General features: G+C 38.3%; 2 protein-coding genes across 9 annotated transcripts in view; both read right to left on the bottom strand.

Annotated features, from left to right (window-relative positions):
• Window positions 1-370: 370 nt before the first annotated feature.
• On the bottom strand, window positions 371-2,983 carry sp5a (Sp5 transcription factor a). Its single transcript, XM_055215544.2, has 2 exons — window positions 2,198-2,983; window positions 371-1,842 (listed from the first exon to the last, which is right to left on the bottom strand). The coding sequence occupies exons 1-2, from the start codon at window positions 2,246-2,248 to the stop codon at window positions 781-783; spliced, it is 1,113 nt and encodes a 370-aa protein (XP_055071519.1). The 5' UTR covers window positions 2,249-2,983; the 3' UTR covers window positions 371-780.
• Window positions 2,984-3,968: 985 nt separating this feature from the next.
• Window positions 3,969-25,505, bottom strand: part of myo3b (myosin IIIB) — a 190,159-nt gene continuing 168,622 nt past the window's right edge. For all 8 annotated transcript variants that reach the window (XM_073854841.1, XM_073854840.1, XM_073854843.1 and 5 more), the window contains one exon: window positions 3,969-4,908. The gene's annotated coding sequence lies outside the window, so the exon portion shown is untranslated. The remainder of the gene's footprint in view (window positions 4,909-25,505) is intronic.

Raw genomic sequence — 25,505 nt, 5'->3', positions numbered from 1 at the left:
AGAATGGTTGTTTGTAATTTAGTTAACTTAGTTAAAAAACAAACAGAAAAATTCATTAATTTTATTCACACTAATGTGATGCAGTCAAAAACAATTCAAAATGATATTAGATAATTCAACTTTTTGCTTTATTGTAATTTTGACTGACTTTGCTTTTTGAATGAAATAATGTAAAGATTATAACTCATAACGCTACAAGTTACTGATACCTAAAAAAGATGAAAGTCACAGTGTTTTAATCCTTCTCTTTAAACAGTTTACCCTATACTATAAAACTTTTTTCACCTTTGACACATGACTTGTGCTTTATCTCTTTAAAAAATAAACTATTTAATTTTTTTTACAAGTTTTAATAATTTTACCTCACCACTTTGTTGAAATGGGACGTACAAGTCATATTGTTTATTTTCACACATTACTTTGTAGGTTTAACAGATGGTTTTTAATAGCATGCTAGACACCCCACAAGGAGCGAAAACTGACACTTTCATTCAACAAAAGCTATCAATATATTTACAGGATAAAGAAATCTTCCACCGAAGACAGAGATCTTAACACAAGTCAAAACTTGTTAATGTTTTGGGTAGCTCGTGGATATAAAACATCTTCCAGGGTTCCTTTAGGAAGTGAGAACGACTTGAAAATTATATTTACAAGTCCAAAAAGGCTCCCAGTCCAGTAAGTGAGTCTCGTGAATCAAAAAATAAACATTTTACTTCATAACTATCCTGAAGTTTGTCAGGATCTTTTATTGCACTAGTCTATAGCAATCCGAGTCAACTACACAGGTCTCAAGTCTTCTCTTTTCACATAGTCGGGAGTCTTTTCGTGACTTTTGCTCTTCTTATTCTGGTGCGTCTTGACATGTTTGGCCAAATGATCGCTCCTCATAAACCTTTTACAGCAGTCCGGACACACGAAGCGTTTTTCTCCGGTGTGAGTCCTCAGATGCCTCTGTAACTCGTCAGATCTCGTGAAACTTTTCCCACAGAAGAGCCAGTTACACACGAAAGGTCTCTCGCCCGAGTGCCAGCGCAGGTGCGCCTTCAGGTGCGAGGTCTTGCCGTACACTTTCCCGCATCCGGGAATGTGACAGATGTGCTGTTTCTTTTTCCCGGGCTCGTCGCTGGAGCTCGATGATTGACAGTTAGGGCATCGGCATCTCCGGCATCGCCGGGCAGTTGCCAATGGTGATTTGGTGTGGAGAAGCGCTGCTATTTGCGTCTGGTACTGCGCAAAATCCGTGTGTCCCAGCACCAAACCCCGTTGGATGGGGAAGCGATGGTGACCGAGAGTTGACGGGTGGCTCACGTGGTTGCCTTGCTGAAGGCTCCACCACGGTATATCGTCCCCCGGGTTTGGAGACAGCTGCCTCTGCTGCTGATGGACCAGGCCCGAGTGTCCCGTCACGAACCCGGACATCGCGGGTGGGATCGGGGTCGGGGCTGCGTATGTAACAGCGGGGACGTACGTGGGTGGGCACGACGACTGTAACGACTGCATGGAGCACGGCAACATCTTGACGGGAGAGAAATCGTACGGATACGTGGGGTCGGCCGGAGGGGTCAACGGGAGCTCATGGTGGGAGGTGTAGGAACCCTGCAGGTGGGATTTCGAGGATAGTCCGAATGAGGAATTGCTGGAAAGCGCGGACGGGGGATTTGTCTCGTTAGTCCACGGATGGAAAATCCGCGAGGGGGACCCTAGTGTGCTCTCGTAGGGTACTTGAATAAAGTCCGTGTGACTGGATCCGTGATGGTGACCGATCCGGTTACACGTCGCCGCCAAAAGAGCCAAAGGTGAATGTTTGCTGTTTTCCGGTGAGGAATTTGGAGTGCGATCCTGGATCAAAGAAAAACACGACGGTTAAACACCCATACGTCACTTCGTAAAAGTTTTGACAACTTACTTTTTTGATTTTTCTTACTTCCAAAACTAGAATATCGAACTTTTGCGAAACAACTTTAGAATGCGCGCGAATTGCGCACTGACAATGCATTAGTAACGTAAACAAAATAAAAACACACCAGTAGTTAATTTGAGATTTATGTGATGAAATAAAGTGGAAATGTCCAAATAACTTGCAAAACGTGAGGATCTCTCCTTCCATGCACATGTTTACTTTTAAAACAAGCACCGTTTATGTACACTATCAGCGACAAAGCATTTCCAATAACATCTCAAAGTTTTCACGAACCTGAAGAAAAGCCTGTAGTGTTTCGTTCCTCAGCACAGCCACAGCTGCCATGGCAACACTTCCTCGAGTTCCTCAAGCTTCCCAATTCAAACAAACCCAAGCGAGTGCGCGCAGAAACACGACGTTCACATGGAAAAGCGCTTCCTCTCCTCCAGCTATCCTCCAACTATCTGAGAGAGTGAAGGATCACTTCTTAGGATTTGATAAGGACTTTGGTGGGCCGCCAGCCAGTCAGGAGTGAGATTTATGACTTTGAAGTTCGCCGCTGCCCAATCATCAAAGAAGAGCGGCTCTTTGAGAGGGGGAAGCAAATCCTCTGAATCCACACAAAGCTCCTATGGTGTGTTTGTTGGTCTGGATAAAAGGGCTGATTATTAGGAGGGGGATGGGACGGGTGGGGATAAAGGCGGGACAATTAATGAAGTAATCACTATGTGGGAAATGTATATACACAAATAATTGGATTTTCTTGATCAAAGACCCCCTCGTCGCCTGGAGACCCCAGCTACTGGATGCCGGAGTCACCCGATCCCCCTTTCTGTAATGAAGGATTTGTTGTGCGACAATGCGACTGTGTGTTATCTCCAGAGAGATCTCGTTTACAGTCTTGTGTGATAACTTCACGAGGAAGAAAAGGCTTTTGACTCGGTGTAAAATTAACTCGCGCACTTTGCCTCTCAAGAATCGGAAATCACATTTATTCAAAACAATCACATCAATTCATGGCCAAGATCATACAAATCATTTATCTACTGATTTACACAAATCAAGACAACAAATAAAAAAGTTTTTCAGTATGTATTAATTCTTGTTAATGTTAGTTTTTAATGTCAATGCAGTTATTCATCTTAGTTCATGCTGCACTCATGTTAACAGTTTTTTAATTAACAAATGATGTAGAGGTATTGTTCATTGTTAGCTAATGCATTAACTAATTGTTAACAAATACAACCTTGTTGTGAAGTGATACTAACTTTTCTTTAACTTTACACAGTCAAGAGGACTAATGGCAACACAACAAACCTCCTAACAAAGGGTTTTTAACAAATCAAAGCGCACAGTTATTTCCCATGGAGATCAATGAAACTGCTGGAACAATCTGTAAAACTTGCAGCTTGTTATTCAAAAAACAACACATTTGTGTCTGGTATTTTACAGTACGATAAACAAATCTCTTGAGAAGGAACAATCCCACAACATCTTTAACTCAACCCATCAAGGTGTGAAAGTGACATGCTGCTGATGATGATGTATTTAGTCCTGTTATGCACAGTTAGAGGCTGGAAAGAGGAGGAGATCCAATCTTTGAGAAAGTCTGAACATTTTCCATCTCTCCTCCCACTGCTCCACCCTCAACCAGTCAACCCGATCTCCAGCACACGTGACATCTCAACAGATATTACAGCCATCAAAGAGTAAGAATCACAAAATGAAAAGTGGTGTAAAGTGTTGTTTAATAAGAGTTATTTTGCGGGTTACAGAATGCATAAAAAGACACTAAAGAAAATGTGTACAAGCAAACCCCCACGGAGACATGTCTCTAATCTATGACCCTTTAAACTGTCCCTTTCGAGCAGTTTGGAGTGGTTGATATTGAAGTAAATCAGTCCCTTTGATGGGATTAAGGTTTCTCCTGCTTTGCACACAGTAGTGGGGGGAGAGAGGGGGGAATCCCACTGGGACAAGAGGACAACTAGATTTTCCTGCAGTCCACAAAGGAATGCAAGTTGTATTTTGTAAAATGCCATCTAGAATTATAATGTGCACGCTATTATAAATGTGCAAGTTGCAGGACAGGAAAATTATATTTGATAAAGAATGAAATCCATTTGATTGTCCCAGAAAAGTCCATAAAATTAATGTTAATTTAATAAATTAAATAATGTTAATTAATTAACCGCAACATTTTATGCAAGGCAGTTTAAGTAGTGAGAAGCATCACCGATGAGCAAACACATTTTTATTTATTATACAGAGTACAAAACAGCTGATAAAAGATGAGGAAAAGTAACAAACATCACACAAACTCACAAACATGAATGCACCATTTGCCACATTTTCTTAACTCTATTATCAGGCTGATGAATTTTATAATGTCAATGTAATAGTGATGTATAGGGTTCAGATCTGTCTTAAACTGTTACAACAAAAGTGCTTGTCCTGCTTTTCTTCTATAAAGGACAGCTGATTAATTTTTGAACTGCAAAACACAAGATGATGCAGACAACCGTACTAAAAAAATGTGACGGTAGCTGGTTTAAGCTGGTCCTCCCAGCCTTACAAAGCTTGTCAAGCTGGTGGGTCTTCCAGTCTGACCAGTTAAGTCCAGCTTAAACAGTGACATCTAGACCAGCTTGCTACACCAGCTAAAACCAGGCAGTTGTTTTCGAGTAGGGAAATGTATTAGATTCATATTTCTGAAATGCATTATAAATGAACAAAGTCTCAAAATATCACGATAAAAAAAGAAATCTCTTCCTTCACTCATCAAATCATGTTGTTTGGCAACAGATCATTTTTAAAAAGTTCAAAAGACTGCCACTGAGATTTACAAGTAACACATCTCATTGTATCTTTAAAATAAAACTGATAAAACATATCTGTCATTGATATTAAATGCATATATAAAAACTGAGAAAATAATGCAGACTTAAAATATCTTTCCTCATTATATATGTACAGCAGATTTAGTGGTGGTTGAAGGCGGCGATCTGTAAAAGAAGAAACGGAAAGGTGATCACACACATTAAATGGGAAATCAAAACATTGAAGTATAGTAAAAAAGTTTTGAGTGTTCATCAACAGTAAGTTTTATGTTAGGGCTTCTTTTTTGGACAGGTCAGAGCCGACGTCTAACTTTTCAAGTGCTCTGGACAGACAGCAGAAGAAAATCAAGAACGAAAAGAAGAAAGACGGGCTTCCACATCTGTCTCGCAGAAGAGATTGAGAGGGAGAGAAATGCTCGGGGCTACCGGCTACGAGAGCCTCTGTAATGGTGTCTCGTATGAGAAAACATCTGTGAATTTCCTCAGTGATCTACAACAAAGTCTGACTCAGAGTAGTCACTCAGTGGCTCTTTGAAGTCTCTCTCTGACAGAAAGCTGCCATTGTGTTCTGCCCTCGACGCTGTGTAGCTTGACTCCGCTCTCGCTAATTTTCGACATTTTCCCTGATATCTGATACCGTTGCCTGGGCTCGGGCCGCACGTTTAAAGGCAGCACTGGAGCGGTGTGCCGGCGGGCCTCGGGTCAGAGGATGAGGGAGAGGTCGGCCCTTAAACACCCGCTCCTCGCTGTGTGTGGCAACGGCACTTTGACCTGCTCTCTTCCCACCGGCCCGTGGTAATTGTTGGGGTCACGTCTGGCTTCCTCAAGCATGATCAGAGGTTTTGGATTATACCAGGGGGCCAGAACGCAGATATTTCCTCATTTTAGATTCAGGAGGAATATTTAAGTGAGTTTCAAGCCCAGTGCAGATGTTTGTCCTTGGGAAAACCGAGGCTGAATTAATTAAATGTTTCAGTTTGAATGCAAATTGAAAGCCGATAAACATTAAAAAGTAAGCAGGATCTCAGCTTAACAAACAAGCTTGTACACAAATGAATAATAATTCACGGGATCATTTTCAAATCAGTGTATAATGTAAAAAGTTATTTTATTTAAAATTGTATTCTTCGGCCCCTTATGAGAAATAAAAACAGACTCATAGATGTCGACAGTTAACTGGTAAGAGTATATGCTGAAATATCAATGTGGATGACATCACTTAAAACAGGGGTTTTCATGGGGTCCGGGGACCCCTAAGGGACCTCAGAAAATTTTGGGGGAAAAAGATAATTGTAAAATTGATTTACTAGATGTTCATATCTCATTTCATAATGATTTTTTCTTTGTATCTTTCTTATTACAGTCCCCTTAGTCTCAGTTTTTGGGCTGTATAAGGCATGATTCCTTGTAAAGCTGCAATGAAACAAGGCATGGGGTTCCTTTATCATATTTGGGAGTCCTTGAAATCACAGGAGCTGTTTATGCCTGGTATTAAGATTTTGGTCAGTTTTGGTCAATCTGAGTTTTGGACAACGCTTCAGCACATGCATCGAGGTGCTCAGCTGGGTGGCTGGCCAGTAAAGGCCTTAAAGGTGAGAAACTAATGACATGGCCCCCTTCTTCACCTGACTTAAACCCTATTGAGAACTTTTGATCCCTTCTTAAACAGGACATTTACAGTGAAGGTAAACCGTACACCTCTCTGAACAGTGTCTGGGGGGCTGTGGTTGCGTCTGCACAAAATGTTGGTCTAGACCAGATCAAGAAACTGACTGAATCCGTGAATGGAAGGCTTGTGACTGTTATCGAAAAGAAGGGTGGCTATATTGGTCACTGAGTCTATATATTTTTTTTATTTTTTATTGTTTTATTATTTTTTTTTTGTAGATGTAGAGTTTGTTTGTTGTTCTCACTTTGACAGGTGAAAAAAAAAAACAAGTGAGATGTAAAATCTTTGTTTTTCATTTGGTTGCCTGGTGATTCTGCACACTGGTAGTTGCCTAATAATGATGTACATAGAAATATTCTCTTAAGAAAGCCAAAATTTCACTTTTACTACTTAAATGTTCAGGTTTGAGGGTTTGTTAACATTTTGAATTGACCAAAAGCACTGTAGTTGTACAATAACAAAAGTAATCCCCCAAAATACAACTTGCCTAATAATTCTGCACTCCCTGTATTAATTTGTCAGTTGAGGTAAGAACATAGTAAAATATTGAAAAACGGCAGTGTTTTCCTTTAAGGTCCTGCAACCATAAATGGCTGTTTATCTTCAAAGGAGTCTATAATATGAAGATAATTCTATAAAAATGAAGGTCATCTTTTTTTGGCATTCCTACTCTGACACTCAACAACAACAACAAGACATTTTCTAGTGAGTTATCTTGCTCGTTTCACTCGTGTGTAATTCTTTCCCACTGATTTTCTGCCACCACATTGCACGCACAGCTTGCAGTGACATAACTGTGATGTCTACTCGCAAAAGGTCTATAGGCGAAGAGTAGGCGGTCTTTTGTGGCTGCTCGAACACATTCGACCACATGCAAAACTACACCACAAAAGCAATCCGGTCGAATGCGTTTTCAACTACCCCTGAATGTGGTCGAAAGTGGATGAGCTCAAAACATTTTACACCCCATTTACTTTTTGTGTCATCCACTTGTGATCTGATCGACCAAAACACATCTTAATACCATAAAATGTAAAAACCTGTGACTTAGACTATATGGGACCCTGGACCACAAGACCAGTTAATTTTTCAAATTACATTTTTACATCACATGAAAACTGAATAAATCAGCTTTTCATTGATGTATGCTGTATTTGAAATACAACTATTTGGAAATCTGTAATCCAAGGGTGCAAAAAATCAAAACATTGAGCAAATCGCCTTTGAAGTTGTCCAAATAAAGTCCTTAGCACTCACAAAAATAAAAGTTTTGGTATATTTATGATAGAAAACGTACAAAATATTTTCATGGAACATGATCTTTACATGATTTTTGACATTAAAAAATCTATCATTTTGACTCATACAATGTATTGTTGGCTATAAAACTGGTACATATGATCTTGAAAGAATATGAAATGTTTGGGTTCATATTGTGATTTCTTACATTTCTTGTTTACAGTTGAGATCTCATGTGGATTACTGGAGTCTTAGAAGAATCTCAAACCCATTTCACAGAGTGCATTAATCACAGAAAATTGCAATAAAATTGCCAGAGAGCCTTCTGTGTGAACGCAAACACATCCAGGAATTGATCCCGGTATTTGGATCTAGTAACATTGCTGGGATCAGTCCAGTGTGAACAAAAGACAGGAACAATGCCGTAAGGGGAGGTTGTAGTGATGATGCGTGTGTCTTCGCAATAACAAAGTTATGGTCCAACTCTTTGACATGGGGCTTTATATAGAGACGTTTCTTGATGAAAACATGTCTGGAAACTGGAGCGAAGCAGAGATCAGGAGGCTTCTCACTGAAGCCCAAATCATTGGCCAACTTAAAGGAACGATACGAAATGCACGTGTTTATGATTGAATAAGAACAAAATGCACATGAATGGTTTCTCTTTCTGTCTCTATTTCCTAGGGTTGCCAACTGTCCCATATTAACTGGGACCTCCTGTATTTTGGACCAAACTGATTTGTCCCGTACGTGACCTCTGCGCTGATCTAACCAGTGACTGATACAACAGGCTTGCTCATCGTTCAACTTTATGTGGTGCCACAAGAACCAAGAGGCAAATGACATCAAAATCCAGCGAGAGTGATTTGAGAAATCATACAGAGGAGACTGCTTTCGAAATGATGTCATCCGCCTGTCAGTTCCAGCACCGCTGCATGAAGTCGCACAAGCAACAGCATCAGTGCTGATCTCCGAAACTTGCCATCCAATCACAGACCCCCTCAAGCACAATCAGTAAGGGGTCAAATAATACAATTCCATGTTGTTATATAGTGGTTAATTTAACGATTTGTACATAAGCTCGGTCTCAGTTCTAAAGAGATTGCTGATTCAGACCTGCCTAATAAAATGGGGATAACATTTTTTAACCCTTGGTGCATGAGTAACAAATGTTTTAGTAAAGGTAACATAATGGTTTAATTAAAGGACTTGCTGTAAATGAACAAACTCTTAATAAACCTACCGTATGTTGCTAATGAGTTAATATTTAATTAGGATGAATCATTTTGACAAATATTCACATATTCATATAGTCACACACATGGCCGTAGCCAGGGTTTGAAAATTACCAAGATCCAGGGTGGGGTTTTAAGAGTTAACAAATGCTGTCCCAGGTGAAAAAAGTGCACTTAAATAAAATACACTTTTTAAGTACACTTAGTAAATGTACTATTTTCGTGCACTCATTTTGTGGCTTATATATCACATTTGTTTTTGATACTTCTTAAAATTAAGTGAAGAACAACTAAGTGTTATTTTGAGACATAATTTATTTCAATAAAATCTAGTTGGGACTGGGACTGCTGGATTATTTATTACTTTTTCATGCAACAATGTTTATTTTTGTAATCATTTTAATAAGCAATATTATATAACAAAAACGTTACAAGATTTTAAACAAGAACTTGTTTAGTGCTCTTATTGTTTTCAGCATGACTTTGTTAAAGGTTAACTTCTAAATTAAATGAAATAACAGAATTCTTTATGCTTATGTTTTGTTAAGATTTATCTTTACCGTTTTACGCTACTTGTTTTAACATATTTGGCATATTTTATTTAAACCCAATTCTTCTACATCTTTGTACCAGAGTTATTTTCTGTTTTTCGATAGTGTTGTTGATACTGTTGATACTCTTACAGACACAATTATGATGATTATTGCTTTTATCTTACCGAATGTAGTATCAGCAATAACCTGCTCGCGCTGAATTATGCGTCTCGATAACTTTCAGTTTCCATGTTGCCAGATATTAGTACGAAAAACAAGCAAAAATAATTGGCCTTAAAAAACAAAGTTCGTCCAAACCTTGTATTTCAGAAATAAATCAGAAAAATCTCTAATACTAACCTACACAATCACTTTATAGATAATGTCAAAGTGTCACATTAATTGCTAAAACACTACGTCTAAAGAGGATCTGGCAACAATGGGATCTGGCAACACTGCAAATTCTGTACCTGCGCCATCGCAGCTTAAACCAATCTTAGTCGTTTTACACTAAACTATACAGTAAACTGTCCAAACTTAATTATATATGCGGATTCTTTTTGATAAACGAATTAGTCCATCAGAGAACTTAAAATTGTATTTTTTATATGAAAAAATTACTGAGGTCAGGACCTCTGTGACCTCATAGCTGGCTACGGCCATGGTCACACAAAACCATAAGCGGAAGGCCACCTTTTGTCCCGTATTTGAGAGTGACAAAGTTGGCAACGCGACTATTTCCTCTTTATATGCATCTGAACTCAGAAAGGCACTGTTTAGATGTGATGAGTCTCTTTCCATCTTCATGAATCTAAGGAGAGATTTGTTGTTTTGTCTCCTGAATGTAAACAGGTCCTGGCCACTTCTCTCAACGCTCGCCCTCCTTGCGTTTACTCAGTGGCAGCTGCGAGCACCATCTGGGAGGGCTTCAGCAAGGCCAAACAAAACAGGTTACACCTTTGGCCATGCCAAGTCCTGTAGCCTATTCCTGGTCTGCACAAACAACAGGGGCTAATCGCAATTTCATGCTCTGATTTTCCCCAGACCTCCATCCAAGCCCTGCAGGAAGAGAAACTATAGCTCATTTGCAGGAAATATGGGCTACATGAGCTTCCATATGGCCGAGTGTAGTGCTAAGCTCTGACTCTTTAAGAAGATATTTCATTTTACTAGGTTATTTAATTGTTTACCAACAATGTGGATATTCATGCATCACAGTAAAATATGATACTACACATACCTAATATGTCCACTACATATTTCAGTTAATAAACTTCTGTAATATAATAACATTTTAAACTTATAAATAAAATGCCACTTTGTCTTAGCAAAGATCATTTAAGTTTTCTTTAAATTTTATGCTTTTTAAAGGGGTCATATGATACGATTTTACACTTTCCTTTGTCATATTTTTCTTTTCTTTTGCATATAGAAGATCTGTAAAATCACAAAGTTTAAAGTGGAGAGATTTGCATAACAGTGGCCAAATATATACACAAAGAAAGGCGGCGTAACTTTTATTCTTGCTGCAGTATGGTTGCCGCCACCAATGCTGCCATATTGTGGAGATGCTGGGCTTTGGGAGCTGATATTACATATAATATGGTAGGGGGGACATCACATTTCCATAACACGCTTGAGGTATTTGGCCAATCACAACGCACTGGATATACACTCTAAATTCTGCTGAGTTATTTTAAACCCAATACTGGGTAAATATTGGACAGAATACATGTTGGGTTATAAATAAATTAACCATGAGTTATTGAAACAACTCAGCATAGGTTTATATAACAACCCAACATGTGTTCTTTCCAATGTTTACCCAGCATTGGGTTAATTAGCCTGGCTCTGCCCTCCTACGTGTGTCCGCTTAATTTTCATTTCGCTTCACTACTACATCTGGGACTGCTGTGTAGAGTTTCGTTTTCTTCTGCAAAAATCTGCAGGTCCAATCAGCGAACAGATGGGGGTGGCTAAGAACGATGGCGTTGAGGTCGTGCGTCAGTTTGAGTTGTAGTTCAGTAATGGCAGCGGAGAAAGACGTGAGAAAAGCTAATCGGTCCATTGTTGCAAAACTGCCGAATATACAGAAGTTAAAGCCGGAGCAAAGTTTGCTAAGTTTTGTTGGTCTAATCATTCGGACTTGTTGTTTCCGGCCGGTTTCGGCGCATGATATACACACGACCACACGTTAGCGATTGGCTATGGCAGATCCAATAGTTTTAAACTTCAACAGAGTACCCTCCTTAACGGAAGTAACGCTTTGCAATGAAGCGTGGCCAGACTCTCTGTACAAATGAAATGAATGTACCAGAGTCTGGTTGGACCAGGCTATGGATAAATAATAACCCAGCAGAATTTAGAGTGTAGCTGGCCAATCAGAGCACACTGCACTTTTCAGAATGATACACTTTAGGGCTGGGATAAACGATTATTTTTTTTAAACGATTAATCTATCGATTATTTTCCCGATGCATTGATTAATCTAACGATTCATTTATCCAGTGCGATTCGATTCTCGATTATCTCCTAATTAATTGACTAATACCAATTTATACATGTTAATTTACATAAAAAAACATGAATTCCTTAACATTGTAATATATGTTTATTGCTCATAAAATTCCAAAATAAAAAAGACTAAACAAGTGCAAAGTAATGCATTCATAGCATTCAATAAAATGTTTTGCAGCATTTGTAGCACATACTGGGCAGTTTAATACCAGTAAAACAAATCTCAAGTTCACATAACTTTATTTTACATGCATTTATGAGCAAAACCTCTTTAATGCGATTTGTGATTTGTTTAATCCACATTGTTTTTGTGCTGCTCTGGTCCATGTCCATGTAATGACAGTTATAAACACAATTATACACTTAAGAAGGTACATTATTATAAATCTGTTTCTCTTAAGTTTACGATAAAATGGAACATTTCACTCCGTGATTGACAGCATGATGCAATCAATCGTTTTTCCCTTCAACAGTTTAAGATTTAGATTTATAGATGCATCTATTTCTCTTAAGATTATTAAGATAGATGAGGACTCATTTAGTGCTGGGCAGAGTGTGAATGACACCGCAGTCTTCTTGCAACAGTGTGCTTTTAAATATTTCATTGCTTTCTGTTAAATTGCTCAAAGTCATGACAGTTAAAACTTGGCATCACATTCAAGATTTTATGGTAAAATTACACGTTTTCGTGTCAATCCACGAGAATTTAAACCATAAACAAAGCACTGTCAATTTAACTGAGTGTGAGCAGCGCAGCAAAAATAGAACGGCTCCTGCTACACAAGCACGCACTGCTTACGCGTGCGGTGTGCATGCTATATTAACATGAGTGCTAAAAAACACACCGATTACACACTGCTCGTGCTTGCGGTGTTAAATCGTCGGGAAGCCACTTGCGTTGCAACTACTCTCCGGCGCTGCCATTTTGGGTCTGACGAATCAACGCAGATATTTTGCGTTGACGTATTTTTTGCGTCGACGTCATTGTCCCAGCTCTAATACACTTTGTAAAAATTGAGGCATTACAGAAAGGCAGGGCATGTAGAAAAGCAACAATAATGTATGATTAAAAATAATGCAGCGTAAACACATTGCATTACACCAAATACACAAATTAGTTATTTTTAGCAACGTCATATGACCTCTTTAAATAATTTCACGAAATTATAACTTTACTCTTAAAAACAAAGGTGCTTCACAGTGATGCCATAGAAGAAACATTCAGTCACAGGCTTTTAGAAGAACAATCATTTCTTTCTTTCCTTCATATATAATTTAAACAACCTTTCTTTACTTCAAAGAACCTCTGTAAAACAAAACGGTTTTTCAGACGTTAAAGCTTCTTTATGGAACCATACAACCCAAAATGGTTCTTTTATGGCAGTGTTCCCCAATCCTGGTCCTCGAGTACCTCTCCCAAAATGTTTTGGATGTCTCCTTTTTAACACACCTGATTTAAGTTATCAGCTTGTTAGGGAGACATGTTAACCACTCTGGAAGGAGGCTGATGAGTGAAATCAGAAACTTTCTGGGAGGTAGTGTTGTAGTTCTCGAGACCGAGACCGGTCTCAAGACCACTTTTTAAAGGTCTTGGTCTCGTCTTGGAATCGGCCGCATTTTTACTCGGTCTTGCCTCGGTCTCAGACAAAGAGGACTCTGAATTTTATTTCAAGACCGGTCAAGACCACAACTGATGGCTCATCACAAATTTATTTTTTATCATTACTTTTATGCAGTTTATTCAGGCATATGATGTTGGCATTGTTTAAAGGAACAGTATGTAAGAAATATATATCAATCAATCATAAAATCTCCCTGATATGTCACTAGACATTAAGAAATCATTTTATTTCAAATACTTACATCACTGACAACAGTGTTCCGGCCAGGATATTGTCATTTAAAAAGTTGAGTTGCAGCCCTCAACTGATGTTTATGTTGTCATGTTATGTATTGGCCACCAGTTGTGTGATTGTAGTACCAGTTTTAGCCACAATCCTACATACTGTTCCTGTTTAACTTAAACATTGTTTAAGTTTCTCCCAGTGACAATTTTTCTAATTTTATTACTAAAAACACCTGCATTGTGTTAAGTGGATGGCAAGCCATGGAAAACAGTTCAGAATAAATGGTTAAGTTAATTCAGCTCTTTAGTGTTTGTTCACTTTTATTTGCTTATAGACAAAGATAAATTCCCACATATCTGCAATGTCTTTGATTATTTTATCAACTTTACTGATGGCATACACACACACACGCACACACACATGCGCACACACACACGCACACACACACGCACGCACGCACGCACGCACGCACGCACACACACACACACACACACACACACACGCACACATACAGACAGACAAGAAGTGCCTAATTATTTGCATATTTCACATTTTATTATAAGTGTTTTAATGCAGTGACTTGGACTTGTCTTGGTCTCGACCCTTTAAAGTCTTGGTCTTGTCTCGGTCTGTCTTGGTCTTGGTCATGACTTGGTCTTGGTTTAGGTGGTCTTGACTACAACACTACTGGGAGGACCTGGATTAGGAAGCACTGTTCTATGACATCATGAAGCACCTTTATGTTTCAGAGTGTTGACTAGAAATACATTTGGCGTGATTTTTCTTTGGTTTCAGCATCATGTATCTCAAATCCCATTTCAAATCCCAATCTTCACTGACACGCTTTTCTCTGTCAACAAACAAAAATTATCTAAGTTTTGATTTTTTTTTACTTTTTATAATAATTATAGTTATTAAAACAGTTTTATGTTTTCAAAAAAGTTTCACAGCTTAAGACTGAAAGTCAAAACATAAAAGAGGTCATAGTACGAAAGTTATACTCTTAAGTTAGCAGATTCATTTAAATTGATTCGCAGAACAAAGTCCATCTTAGTAAACCTCACTCAGTCCCAACTAATGCAAATGACGAATACTGGCAAGGTTTGGTCAAAGCCCACATTCAAGTCCAAAATGCAGAGGGGTAAAATCTCTTACTTTTATCCCTCCGGTATTCGCTCAGTGCTCATGCAAATGTGGGTAATTCAGCAGGGCACAGAAAGCCCTCAACAAATTGCAGGTGTTAGGAAGCCGAAACAAAGGCCACTACAAGCCCTAATGGCATCCAGCATCATTAGCAACTCTTTGATGTGCATACTCCACTCACTCTTTTATCTCCTTCTCCCCCTCTCAGGCCTCCTCTTTCTACATCTTACACTACCTCTCTCTTTCTCTCTCTCCTCAGTTCTTCATTAAATCAGTCTTTAGGGAGCGCGCCCACTCCTGTACATCTGTTTAGCTCTTACGCCAGTCTGTCTGTCACACATCAGTCAAAGTAAAAGCATCGCCGTGCTAATCTGCAAATATCCTAAAGTACCTGTTTATTCTGAGAGACAGCAGGAATGGAAAGCTAAGACGACAAAGTAAAGTGTTTACTTTCATTACGCCCGCGTGATTACGATGGTGTTTGCAAAAAAAGTATAACATATATGCGAGAGTGTGCGTTCCTGTGTATCAATAGCAAGTTACCTGCTTTACATCCCAGCAGGTTTGAAAGGGGCTTTGGAAACACTGCTATTCAAAACTCTTCCTTTGAACTCCAGAGGATATAGAGACAGGACAATGCCAGTCTATTTGTGTTCCTCCTTTGAAGTCCACCCTCTGTCTATTAGCAAGAGAGCGTGTGCTGTCTGACAATAAATACTCCTCTATCTAAAGATTACGCTCGCAAAATATCTGAAAGGTGCCACACTGCCGCTCATACTCGGAAAAGAAAACACACAGTTGAGAACAAACCGTTAAAACGGAGAGAAAAAACCTTTGGCGGCGTGTGGACCACATTAAAAGAGATCGTCGGCCGCCCCAGATGCAAAGGCGCTTTAATGAGTGGAAAGAATAGGCCGTCTTGGTTTTATGGAGAGTTATTGAGATATTAAAGAGCACAGGTGCAGGGCCAACATTGTTTACGTCAGCTAAGCTTCAGACGCAAGTACTGGAATCTTCGCTGGCTTCGCTTGTCAATAAAGGATTGTGCTTGGCAATCAAAATACAGGCTAAGGATTTGCTCCAAAGCCAGGTTTAATACTCTACCTGCTTTTCTTTAGTAAACTTGATGCCACACACAATTTCTTCCGTATGATATTGTCTGTGCTTGAGAAGAAATGGACGCTCTTCATCATGGAGGAAAACTTCAGAGGTTTCTTTCCAGCACAAAAACTAGAGAGCTCGTTCAAAATTGATTTTCATGGCAAAACAGGGCCAAAATAATCTAGGGAACAAGATCGCGCTCAATGTTCTTTAAAGAGGCACTCGCGGGTGTTAAGAGTGACCTATTTCATTTCAGAGGAACCAAATATTCTCAGACAGTGAATCAAGCTCTCAGAATATTATTCACATTACTGCTGCATCCGACCATTGTGAAACTGGAAACGACAGCTATGATTACAACAAATCAATACACACACACAAACGCATGATTATATGTGTTATTAAAGGGTTAATTCACCACAAAAATCCTTTAATTCAGTCTTTATAACACATTTTTAGATATTTTTGATGAAAACCAAGAGGCTTGTGTCTGTCCCATTGACTGCAGTTTGATTTTCACAACTAAGCCCAGAAAAGGATGAAAGACATCACCAAAAAGGTCCATCAGTAGTTCAATATTAATATTGTGAAGCAACAAGAACACTTTTCTGCGCAAAGAAAATAAAACGAAGGATTTTTAAGAATTTGCACTCCTCCTTGGTCCTTCAGTGTGCATTCACGAGCACTAAAGTATACGGCGCTGCTGCTGACGTCACCAAAGTAGGTGCCAATTTTTTCCCCCTTTTTTATTTAAGGCATTATGCAAACATTATAAACAATACTTAAACAGCCGCATAAATGCGCAAATTACTTGTCAGCATATTCTGTGTCTGCAAGTTGGCAACTACATCAGCAGGTGACGTCAGCAGCATGCGCCACAGTCAAGTGAATGACCAAGGAGGAGAACAAATTGATAAATAAAATAATTTTTTTGTTTTCTTTGAGCAGAAGTGTATTATTATTGAACTACTGATGGACCTTTTTGCCGATGTCTTTCATTCTTTTCTGGGCTTGACTGTGAAAATCAAACTGCAGTCTATGGGACAGACACAAGCATCCTGGTTTATCAAAAATATCTAAAATTGTGTTCTGAAGACAATCGTATACAGGGACAGCGATGCCAAACATATAAAACAATGTTCAAACAGATGAACTTATTGGTTATCGGTATCTGTATCAGAATCGGCCATTGGGAGGACTTAATTATCGGATATCAGTTAAAAATTTTCATATAGTGCATCCCTAGTTTTTACAAATATGCGAAAGTTGGTTAACAGTGTGTGTTTGAAACAAATTTCCTTATCACAATAGTACACGCACACTGAACAGATTTTTGTAATGACACATAATTTGTACACATAGGTGGCAAATGCATGCACAAGAGCATGTAGTATGTAGCCCAGGAGATGCATTGCATTTTGTTGCAATGAACATGCATCGAATGTATGTGTACACGTGCAGTATGAGTCAAATAAGCTATGCTAGGTTGTGTGTTTGACAGCGCACGTACGTTTGTGTAAAAACTAAACTCCGGCCTTAAAGGGGCAATAAGTAGGATTTAAATATTTTATTAGTCAAAATCAATGTCTTTATTCACAAATATGTCCTTGTTGGTGTCAAATGACCTCTGCCAATGATCTGACTTTACTTTGTAAGTTTAGAATTTCTTCTCTTTACTTACATTGAACGGGTAAGTCCAAGAAGGCTTTCATGTCGTACCGCCATATTGAAAAACTATAATAGTAAAGGGACAAAAAGCACTAGCCTACCAATGCATTTCCACAACGCATTTTCGTTCAGAACACGTGAACTGGCTGAAGCCGACAAGGAGATCAGTGATTACATAACGACTACCGTAGTTGCAACAAGCATTTGGAAAAGCGAGGCGCTAGGAGCACTGTTCGTTTGAATGCAAAATACAATTTCACCACTAAATTTGGAAAAATCCTACTTTTTGCCCCTTTAAGACTATGTTTTCATTTATATTTGTGCATTTTTGTTTAAAAAAATCATCTGATGCATCGATGCCACACGTAAAAAATCGTACCTTTAGGGCGCACTCACACTATCCAAACCAAACCGCGCTCGGGCGCGTTTGACCCCCAAAGCCTGGTTCGTTTGACTAGTGTGAGTGCTCTGTTCCGCGCCCGGGCGCCAGGCACGTGCACACATAGACATCAAAGGGGGCTTGAGCACCTGCCCTTTTTATTCCTGGAGAGAAAGTGCCCTTTTTTCTGGGGTGCTTTTAAAAAAAATAATAATATGATCTTTATTCATATAACAACTTATGTCTGTCTGTTTCTTGTGTTTTTTACTTGTTGCTTATTTAATTTAACATGAATTTATTCAGAAATCATTTAAATGAGATTTAAACGCTTATATAAAGAAAAATAGCGCTATTTGTGGCACGCAAATGGTTAACAGATGAGTCCCGCCTCCAAAATTCACATTGCTAATATGATTGGCTTTACCTTTCCTTAGTCCCGCCTCTCTAACTTACTTCGCTTTTGATTGGTTTGTCTACACTCGTGCTGCATCATTCGCGCGCTTTAAGCGCCAAAGCTCAGCCCGTGAGCCCGAACGAGACGCGATCATGTGCATGATTATGCAGGCATCTACCGGTAAGTGTGTGAGGAAGAAAGCATTCTTATATTAACAGTTTTATGCAATATGGGACACGTTTTTACACATACCGATTCAGGGACATTGTTTTCCACGACAATCCCATATTAACCTGAAGAGTTGCAAACTTTTAACAGTGTAGTGTATGTAGTTTAAACAGACTGCTCATAAAATAATAAAGCACAAACAATAAAATAATTGCTACCTGCAGTAGTAAGTCTTTTTGTTTGCGTTTTTTGTAATGGCTGTTAAATAAGTATAATGTGTTATACTGGAGTGCTGGAGTAGATTGGGAAGAAATCTGATGGTTCAGTATTTTACTTGCCCAGTCAGAATTTTCACTGACATCACAAAAAAGTAAAATATAAAATACAAATAAAATAGGCCTAATCTATATTTGTTGTTTCTGACATGTGTAACCCTAATAAATTTGAAACCTAAGATTAAAGGTGCAATAGGATGTGTTGTCATAATATGTTAAATTGTTCTTTGACAATTACATAGAAGGTATGTTGCTTTATTAAGTGCAAAAATTATCCGGAAACGTTTTTACATGTCTGTTTACAACCCTAGAATTTGTCATTTTAATTAAATGGTCTATTTTTGCTCTATTTGAAAGGGTCATGAATAATAATGTTGAGCTCTGCTCTGATTGCTCTGCTCTGAGGCTCATGCCAGAAGCTTTGAGTAACAACTAACAACTAATCAGCTAAACGCTAGCATATGATATAGCATTTATTGGCATGTAGCGCTAACTCAGCAGTCACAACTTTGTTTCTAGCATTTTAACAAATTTGTAATTAATGTGTAATTTAATGTTTTCAAAACATGCACATTGTGTAATGGCTTCCTTTGCTGCTCTATAAACTTAGACTACTAAGGAGACCATGGTGTCTGTGTGAACTGATTATTTTGTAGACATCTTTTGAAAATTAAACAATTGCGTGAGTTTGAACTTTTTTGAACTTTTTTAAAAAAAATTTTAAAAAGGAAGTCAGAATTGCGTTAATATATATACTTTTTGTTTAAAAAAAAGAAAAAAATATACATAATTATGAGAAGTGCCCTTTATTTCACTTGAGCCCCTGCCCCTCAAAATATCTGTGCACGTCCCTGCCGGGCGCGGATTGGTTAATCGCGCCACGGCCGGGTTGCAGAGGTGGGCCGGAGCGCGGTTCACTTGGGCTCAGGAGCGGAAGACTGTGGTGTGAGCGCAATCGCGCCTGAGCGCGATTCAAAAGGTGAAGACGTCAGTTGCGCGACCACTCACCTTCATCTGCCTCCGTAAAAACCTTTTGATGCGCGCAGCGGGTTACGTGAATGTCCGCGCTGCGCACGTGACAGATCAACTAAGCAATATGATGACATGTGAGAGGGCTGTCTGTAATCGCGCACCAAACGACTCCGATTAAAAAACACAGACCTATCATTACGGTGGGTTCTAGTGTTAAGTGAGAGCTTTACTTCCTGCTTTTTTCAAAACAATCACATCTTAATGACGAAAGCGCGCCCGGACTCGGATCGATAAAAGTACAGTGTGAGTGCGTGCACATGGGGGAGTAGGGAGGGGTGACATTCGCGCTGGGGCATGGTTTGGTTTGGTTTGGATAATGTGAGTGCGCCCTTATTTTGTCCATCTACGCATTTCCATCAAAGCGCACATTTTTGTTTATTTTCATCTGCTAGCATCAGCAAGTGAATGCGAGAGACAAAGACAAGCGTGTGTTTAGCACTGCAGGTGATATCGTCCTTGTAAAATGCAGAAAAATCTCTCAAGAGAGACCACTGCAGCACTTGTTTGACTGTTAGATCTGATGTTGTGTGACAGATCAAATGATTAAGTTTAACAGCTTTATTTTGATATATTTTTTATTTAAAGGGGACATTCCACAAGATGTTTTAAGATATTAAAAAAATCTTTGATGTCCCCAGAGTACATATGTGAAGTTTTAGTTCAAAATACCATAAAGGTAATTTATTGTGGCATGTTAAAATAGACACTTTATGGGTCTGAGCAAAAATGCACCGTTTTTGTGTGTATCTCTTTAAATCCAAATGAGCTGCTCAGGTGGGCGGAGTCTCAAGCGCTCGCGCTGTCAGGGATGGGCAGTATTTCAAATACATGTATTTAAAATACGTATTTGAAATACAAAATAGTATTTTGTATTTTAAAGCCTTTGAAAAAAATGAAATGTAATTTGTATTTAAATACATTTAAGATGAGTATTTTTGTATTTTTAAAATACTCAAAATACTTTGAGCCAGTCAACCAGTCAGTGTGCTGTTTTCATGCATCAACTAGTTCAGACCAGACAACAGAGTTCAGGTAAGCAAATATATCTGTGCAGCTTTTAGTGGGCAATAATTTAAATGTTGGAGTGAGAAAAAAGCAAGGGCGATTGAATTATTGAGTGTGATGTGATTTGTGTTATTATAACTGTCGCGAAATAAAATTCAAATTCACACTTGCACGTTGGCAGGCAGTTGCACGACTAAGACAGAGGCTGCGTCCGAAAACTCTAAATTGCTGCCTTCTGAGGCAGCTTTTTGAGGCAGGAAGGCATCAAGGCATGTCCAAATTCAATGTTAGGTTTACTTCCTGTCTCCTGAGATACCTATGCGTGGGCGTACAATTAGAATGTGATTGGTGGAGCCTGGTTGAGTTTGAAAAATAAAATGGCGGCCAAGGAAGCGACTGGAGGACAAATTTAGTGTAAATAAAGGTAGATTTTCACTTTTTACACATTTTAATTGCATTTCTAGCGAGAAATTAGTATTGTAGTTTTCAAATATGTGATTAGTTATCACAAAGGCGCTCTCTGTTTAAATTTCTAACACGCTGCCTTTGAAGTGTGTCCGAAAGTCTTTCTCTGAGCTACCTTCATGCCTCCGAAGTCATTTCCTCATGAGGCAGCGAGGCAACGAGTCACTGCCTTGAGTTTTCGGACGCAGCCAGAGTGTGGAACGCTGACAAATAGGCTTACACTTTTGACTTAAAGGAAACCACCATTTTTTTATATTTTACTATGTTCTTACCTCAACTTAGACAAATGAATACATAACTATCTATTTTCAATGCATGGAGGAAGAGCACTTAGTTTTGCAGCATTTCGACCTCAGCGCACAGTAACATCTTCACAGGAGTGATGATGTTACTGCGCCAGAGGTTGAAGTGCTGCAAACTTAGTGCTCTTCTGCCATACAATATAGTTCTCATTTTATATTCACTTAAAAATCACGTTTTGTTTTGTGCCACCATACTTACTCGTGTAACTACTCATGTAACAGTCTTTGAATAGGGAAAACATGAAAGTGTTTGGTGGCTTCTAAATTCTTCCCTGTTTAGATTCTAAGGAATAAATGGCACTAGGCTAAATGCTAACACATTCATGACACGCTGTGCAAAGATGACGTGCACATATTGAGAAAAGATAGGGATGTATTCTTCATCTAAGTTGAGGTAAGAACAGGGGTGGGCATCGAGGGCCACAGTCCTGCAGAGTTTAGCTTCAACCTTAATCGAACACACCTGAATGTCATTTCCAAACAGTCCTGAAGACTTGAATTAGATTTTTCAGCTGTGTTTGATTAGGGTTGGAGCTAAACTCTGCAGGGACACTGGCCCTCAAGACCAGGAGTTGCCCACCCCTGGGTAAGAACATAGTAAACTATTGAAAAACTGTGGTGTTTTCCTTTAAAGGCCCTTTCACACGTGACGCGGCAAGTGGCAGAATCAGCACACAGTTGCTGATTTCTTTTTAGCTTTGTGGAGTTGAAGCCTTGTTTACACTTTTGCAATTCGCATGGCTCTACTCTACGGGGTGAACCTGCGGGCTCCTCAGTAAACCTACAAGACTTTTATGCTTGACGTGCTCTCTGTTGTATAAAGCTGTAAATGACAGAGGGCGACTCGTGAGTAAGTGTTCTCAAAACCATCAAAAAGCAGCGATGAGAGGAAGTAGTTTGCCGAATAATTTGTCAAACACTCGTCTCGTGAGAAGTAAATACGTGGATTTCTTCACATATAAAGTATTTAGGTTGTGGGTTGAAAAAGTTTTTATGATGATTTTATAAAACATCACTTAACTTGAATGGGTGTTCATAAGGCAGACATGACACGTGTCATGAATATGAAGGAGATTTTATGGACGTTTATGACAACTGTCATTAAGTGTCATTTGTTTAATTATGTATTTTTTATTGCAAAGATGACATTGTTTGAGACGTCCCTGTTGTAATAACTTGACATTAACCCATACAACATAACTTGTCATGACAACTTGACATTAACCAAGACAACATAACTGACCACTTTTTACCAGTGATACAAATTGAAATTGTCATTAAAATGTCATTAAGTGTTAATACGCTGTTAAATAGTTTTTATAACAGCATCATGAATATTCTTCAGTTCATAATGTTTATTTGACCGAGTATTAATAATATTTGACATAGTATCAACACTTAATGACATTTAAATCACAGTTTAATGTAATGTTAACCCACAAAGCTAGATAGTTTCTTAAGTTTGATAATTATTGTTTATGATTTATAACAAGTTGTGTTGTATTGGTTTGTGTGTCAAGTTGTCACAACAAAGACATCCCAAACAATGTCATATTTCCATTAAAAATTAAAATTGAGTAAATGATACTTAATGGCAGTTGTCATAAATGTGCATAAAATCTTCTTCATGTTCATCACACATCTCATGTCATGATTATGAAGGTGTCATGTCAGTCCCACGAACACCCCTTCAAGTAAAGTGTTACCAATTTTTTTCTAGTTTTTTATTTCCTACAGGGCAGGAGAAAGCAAGAGGTACGTAAAATAAAATGAAAGTTTCTAAGCAGTTGCACACATCTAAATGCTTTTTGACATTCAGAAATAGACCCATATAGATTTCAGCATAATAGGGATACTTGCACTGAATCACCAATTTCACATGTATTTTGTGTATTTTCAAAATACAAAATACTGTATTTGTATTTAAATACATTTTTCCTCACAGTATTTTGTATTTGTATTTAAATACATTTTTCGACACAGTATTTTGTATTTGTATTTGAAATACATTTCCATGTATTTATGCCCATCTCTGCGCGCTGTAGACATAACAGAGCATCAGGGAGATTTTCTCACGAAAGAAGTTAATAAGTGAAAAGAGTTAAAAGAGTTTAATTAAATGTTCATGTTGAATATTCTGGTTGTATTTGTAAGTAAAAATTTAACTGCTTAACTAGGCACGTAATATAAAAATATGGATAAATTAATTGAATCGAATCATAATCACATCAAAGAAGTGTTTGATGTATCTGCAAAAATCGCATCGTTGGCGAAGAAAATCAACTTTGTATCAAATTGTAATGAACTGTCTGATTTACAGGACCACCCCTAGTTAAGCCTGGCATACACACTGCTGCGGCGTTTAAGACTCTCGAAAAAGGAAACGTGTAAATGCTGCAGACCCTGTTTTAGTTTGAAAACTTAAGGGGTGCGCTTCAGTGTAGACGGACCTAACCTGTCACTTATGTAAATAAAAGCATGGGTGCCCACGTTCGCTCCCTTATTGGGTGTTCTGTAACATTACATATTCTTCCTTGATATGTCAAGCCCCTATCATATGACCAATTACAATAGCTAAAAGTGACAATGATCAGCCGCAACGGATGTGTAAACAATACCATGGAGACTGAACTGCAGGCTTTTCAGCTGTTTAAATGCTCTTTTTAAGCACACTGTGTGTTTATTGATGACACAAACACCCAAAACAAGCACATGGGTACTACGATAAACTTTCCCCCACTTATGAGAAGATATAACGTGACAGCCGGCTTTTCAGCATTTTTTCAAGTGAAAGTGATTTTATTTTGTTAAACAGAGGTTTAAATGAATGGTAGACTGTAGATGTAAGCCACTTAATTATTTAGTTTAAGATCCTAAATTAAAACACAACCTTAATTTATCATACCAATAAAGTTTCTTTGACCTTGAAGTTAAATTGAAACACAGAGATGAAAAGAGTTTTACAGAACAAGATCTCTCAGCATCTTCACTAAAGATCAGTTTTTCTTCTGAGCCCTGAGGGGTCAACAACTCCAGATGAACTAGAAGATATGCAAATCATTATAAAAAAACAGATCCACAAACCGGCTGTGATTGGATGCTTTCCTCTTAATTTCACATTTAGAGTTTTATATCTACATTAGCATCAGGACTGGACCAATGGTGTCTAATAAAAGATTTGCAGGACAGTTACAGATAAACATGTTTAAAAAACAAAACTGAAGAAAAAAATACATTTGTTTAACACTCTTATCTGTCTCCACGTTTTTTGTTCTTTGTCTTTCTGTGGCGAGGATCAAACGCAAAGAATCACTTTTCATGTGTTAATGTTATCTGCTTCCTTGAGGAGAATTAAAATGAACGATTCTATCATTATTGGTTTGATAAACTGGGTTTAATGAAAGAATGATATCTAGAATTTGAATCAAAAAGTAAAAAAGACATTGTAGGGTATTCCTCAAACCATCCATAACCACGAGAAGCTTTGAAATGCAGATACTATCCGAAAACATGAGATAAGATCAAATCTATCACAAAGTTCACAGGTCTTAAACACCACAAAATATTAACAAGGACAGATAAATATTTGGTTCAAAGCACCTTAAAAATGCAGGATTAAACTTAAATAAAAAATCTCTTTAGGGCATTCAGTCATTTGATGCTTTGTTCATTTATCATAGTACTTTTCAATGTCAATAATTTACCTTTTGCCAAATGTTTCTTGAAAGCATTTACATAAGATATTATTTTTGTGTACTATTTTAAGGCCACTGAAATATATATATATATA

The sequence above is a fragment of the Misgurnus anguillicaudatus genome, chromosome 17, assembly GCF_027580225.2.
Source record: "Misgurnus anguillicaudatus chromosome 17, ASM2758022v2, whole genome shotgun sequence".
NCBI classification, from domain to species: Eukaryota; Metazoa; Chordata; class Actinopteri; order Cypriniformes; family Cobitidae; genus Misgurnus; species Misgurnus anguillicaudatus.
This window is presented reverse-complemented; position numbering and strand designations above follow the sequence as displayed.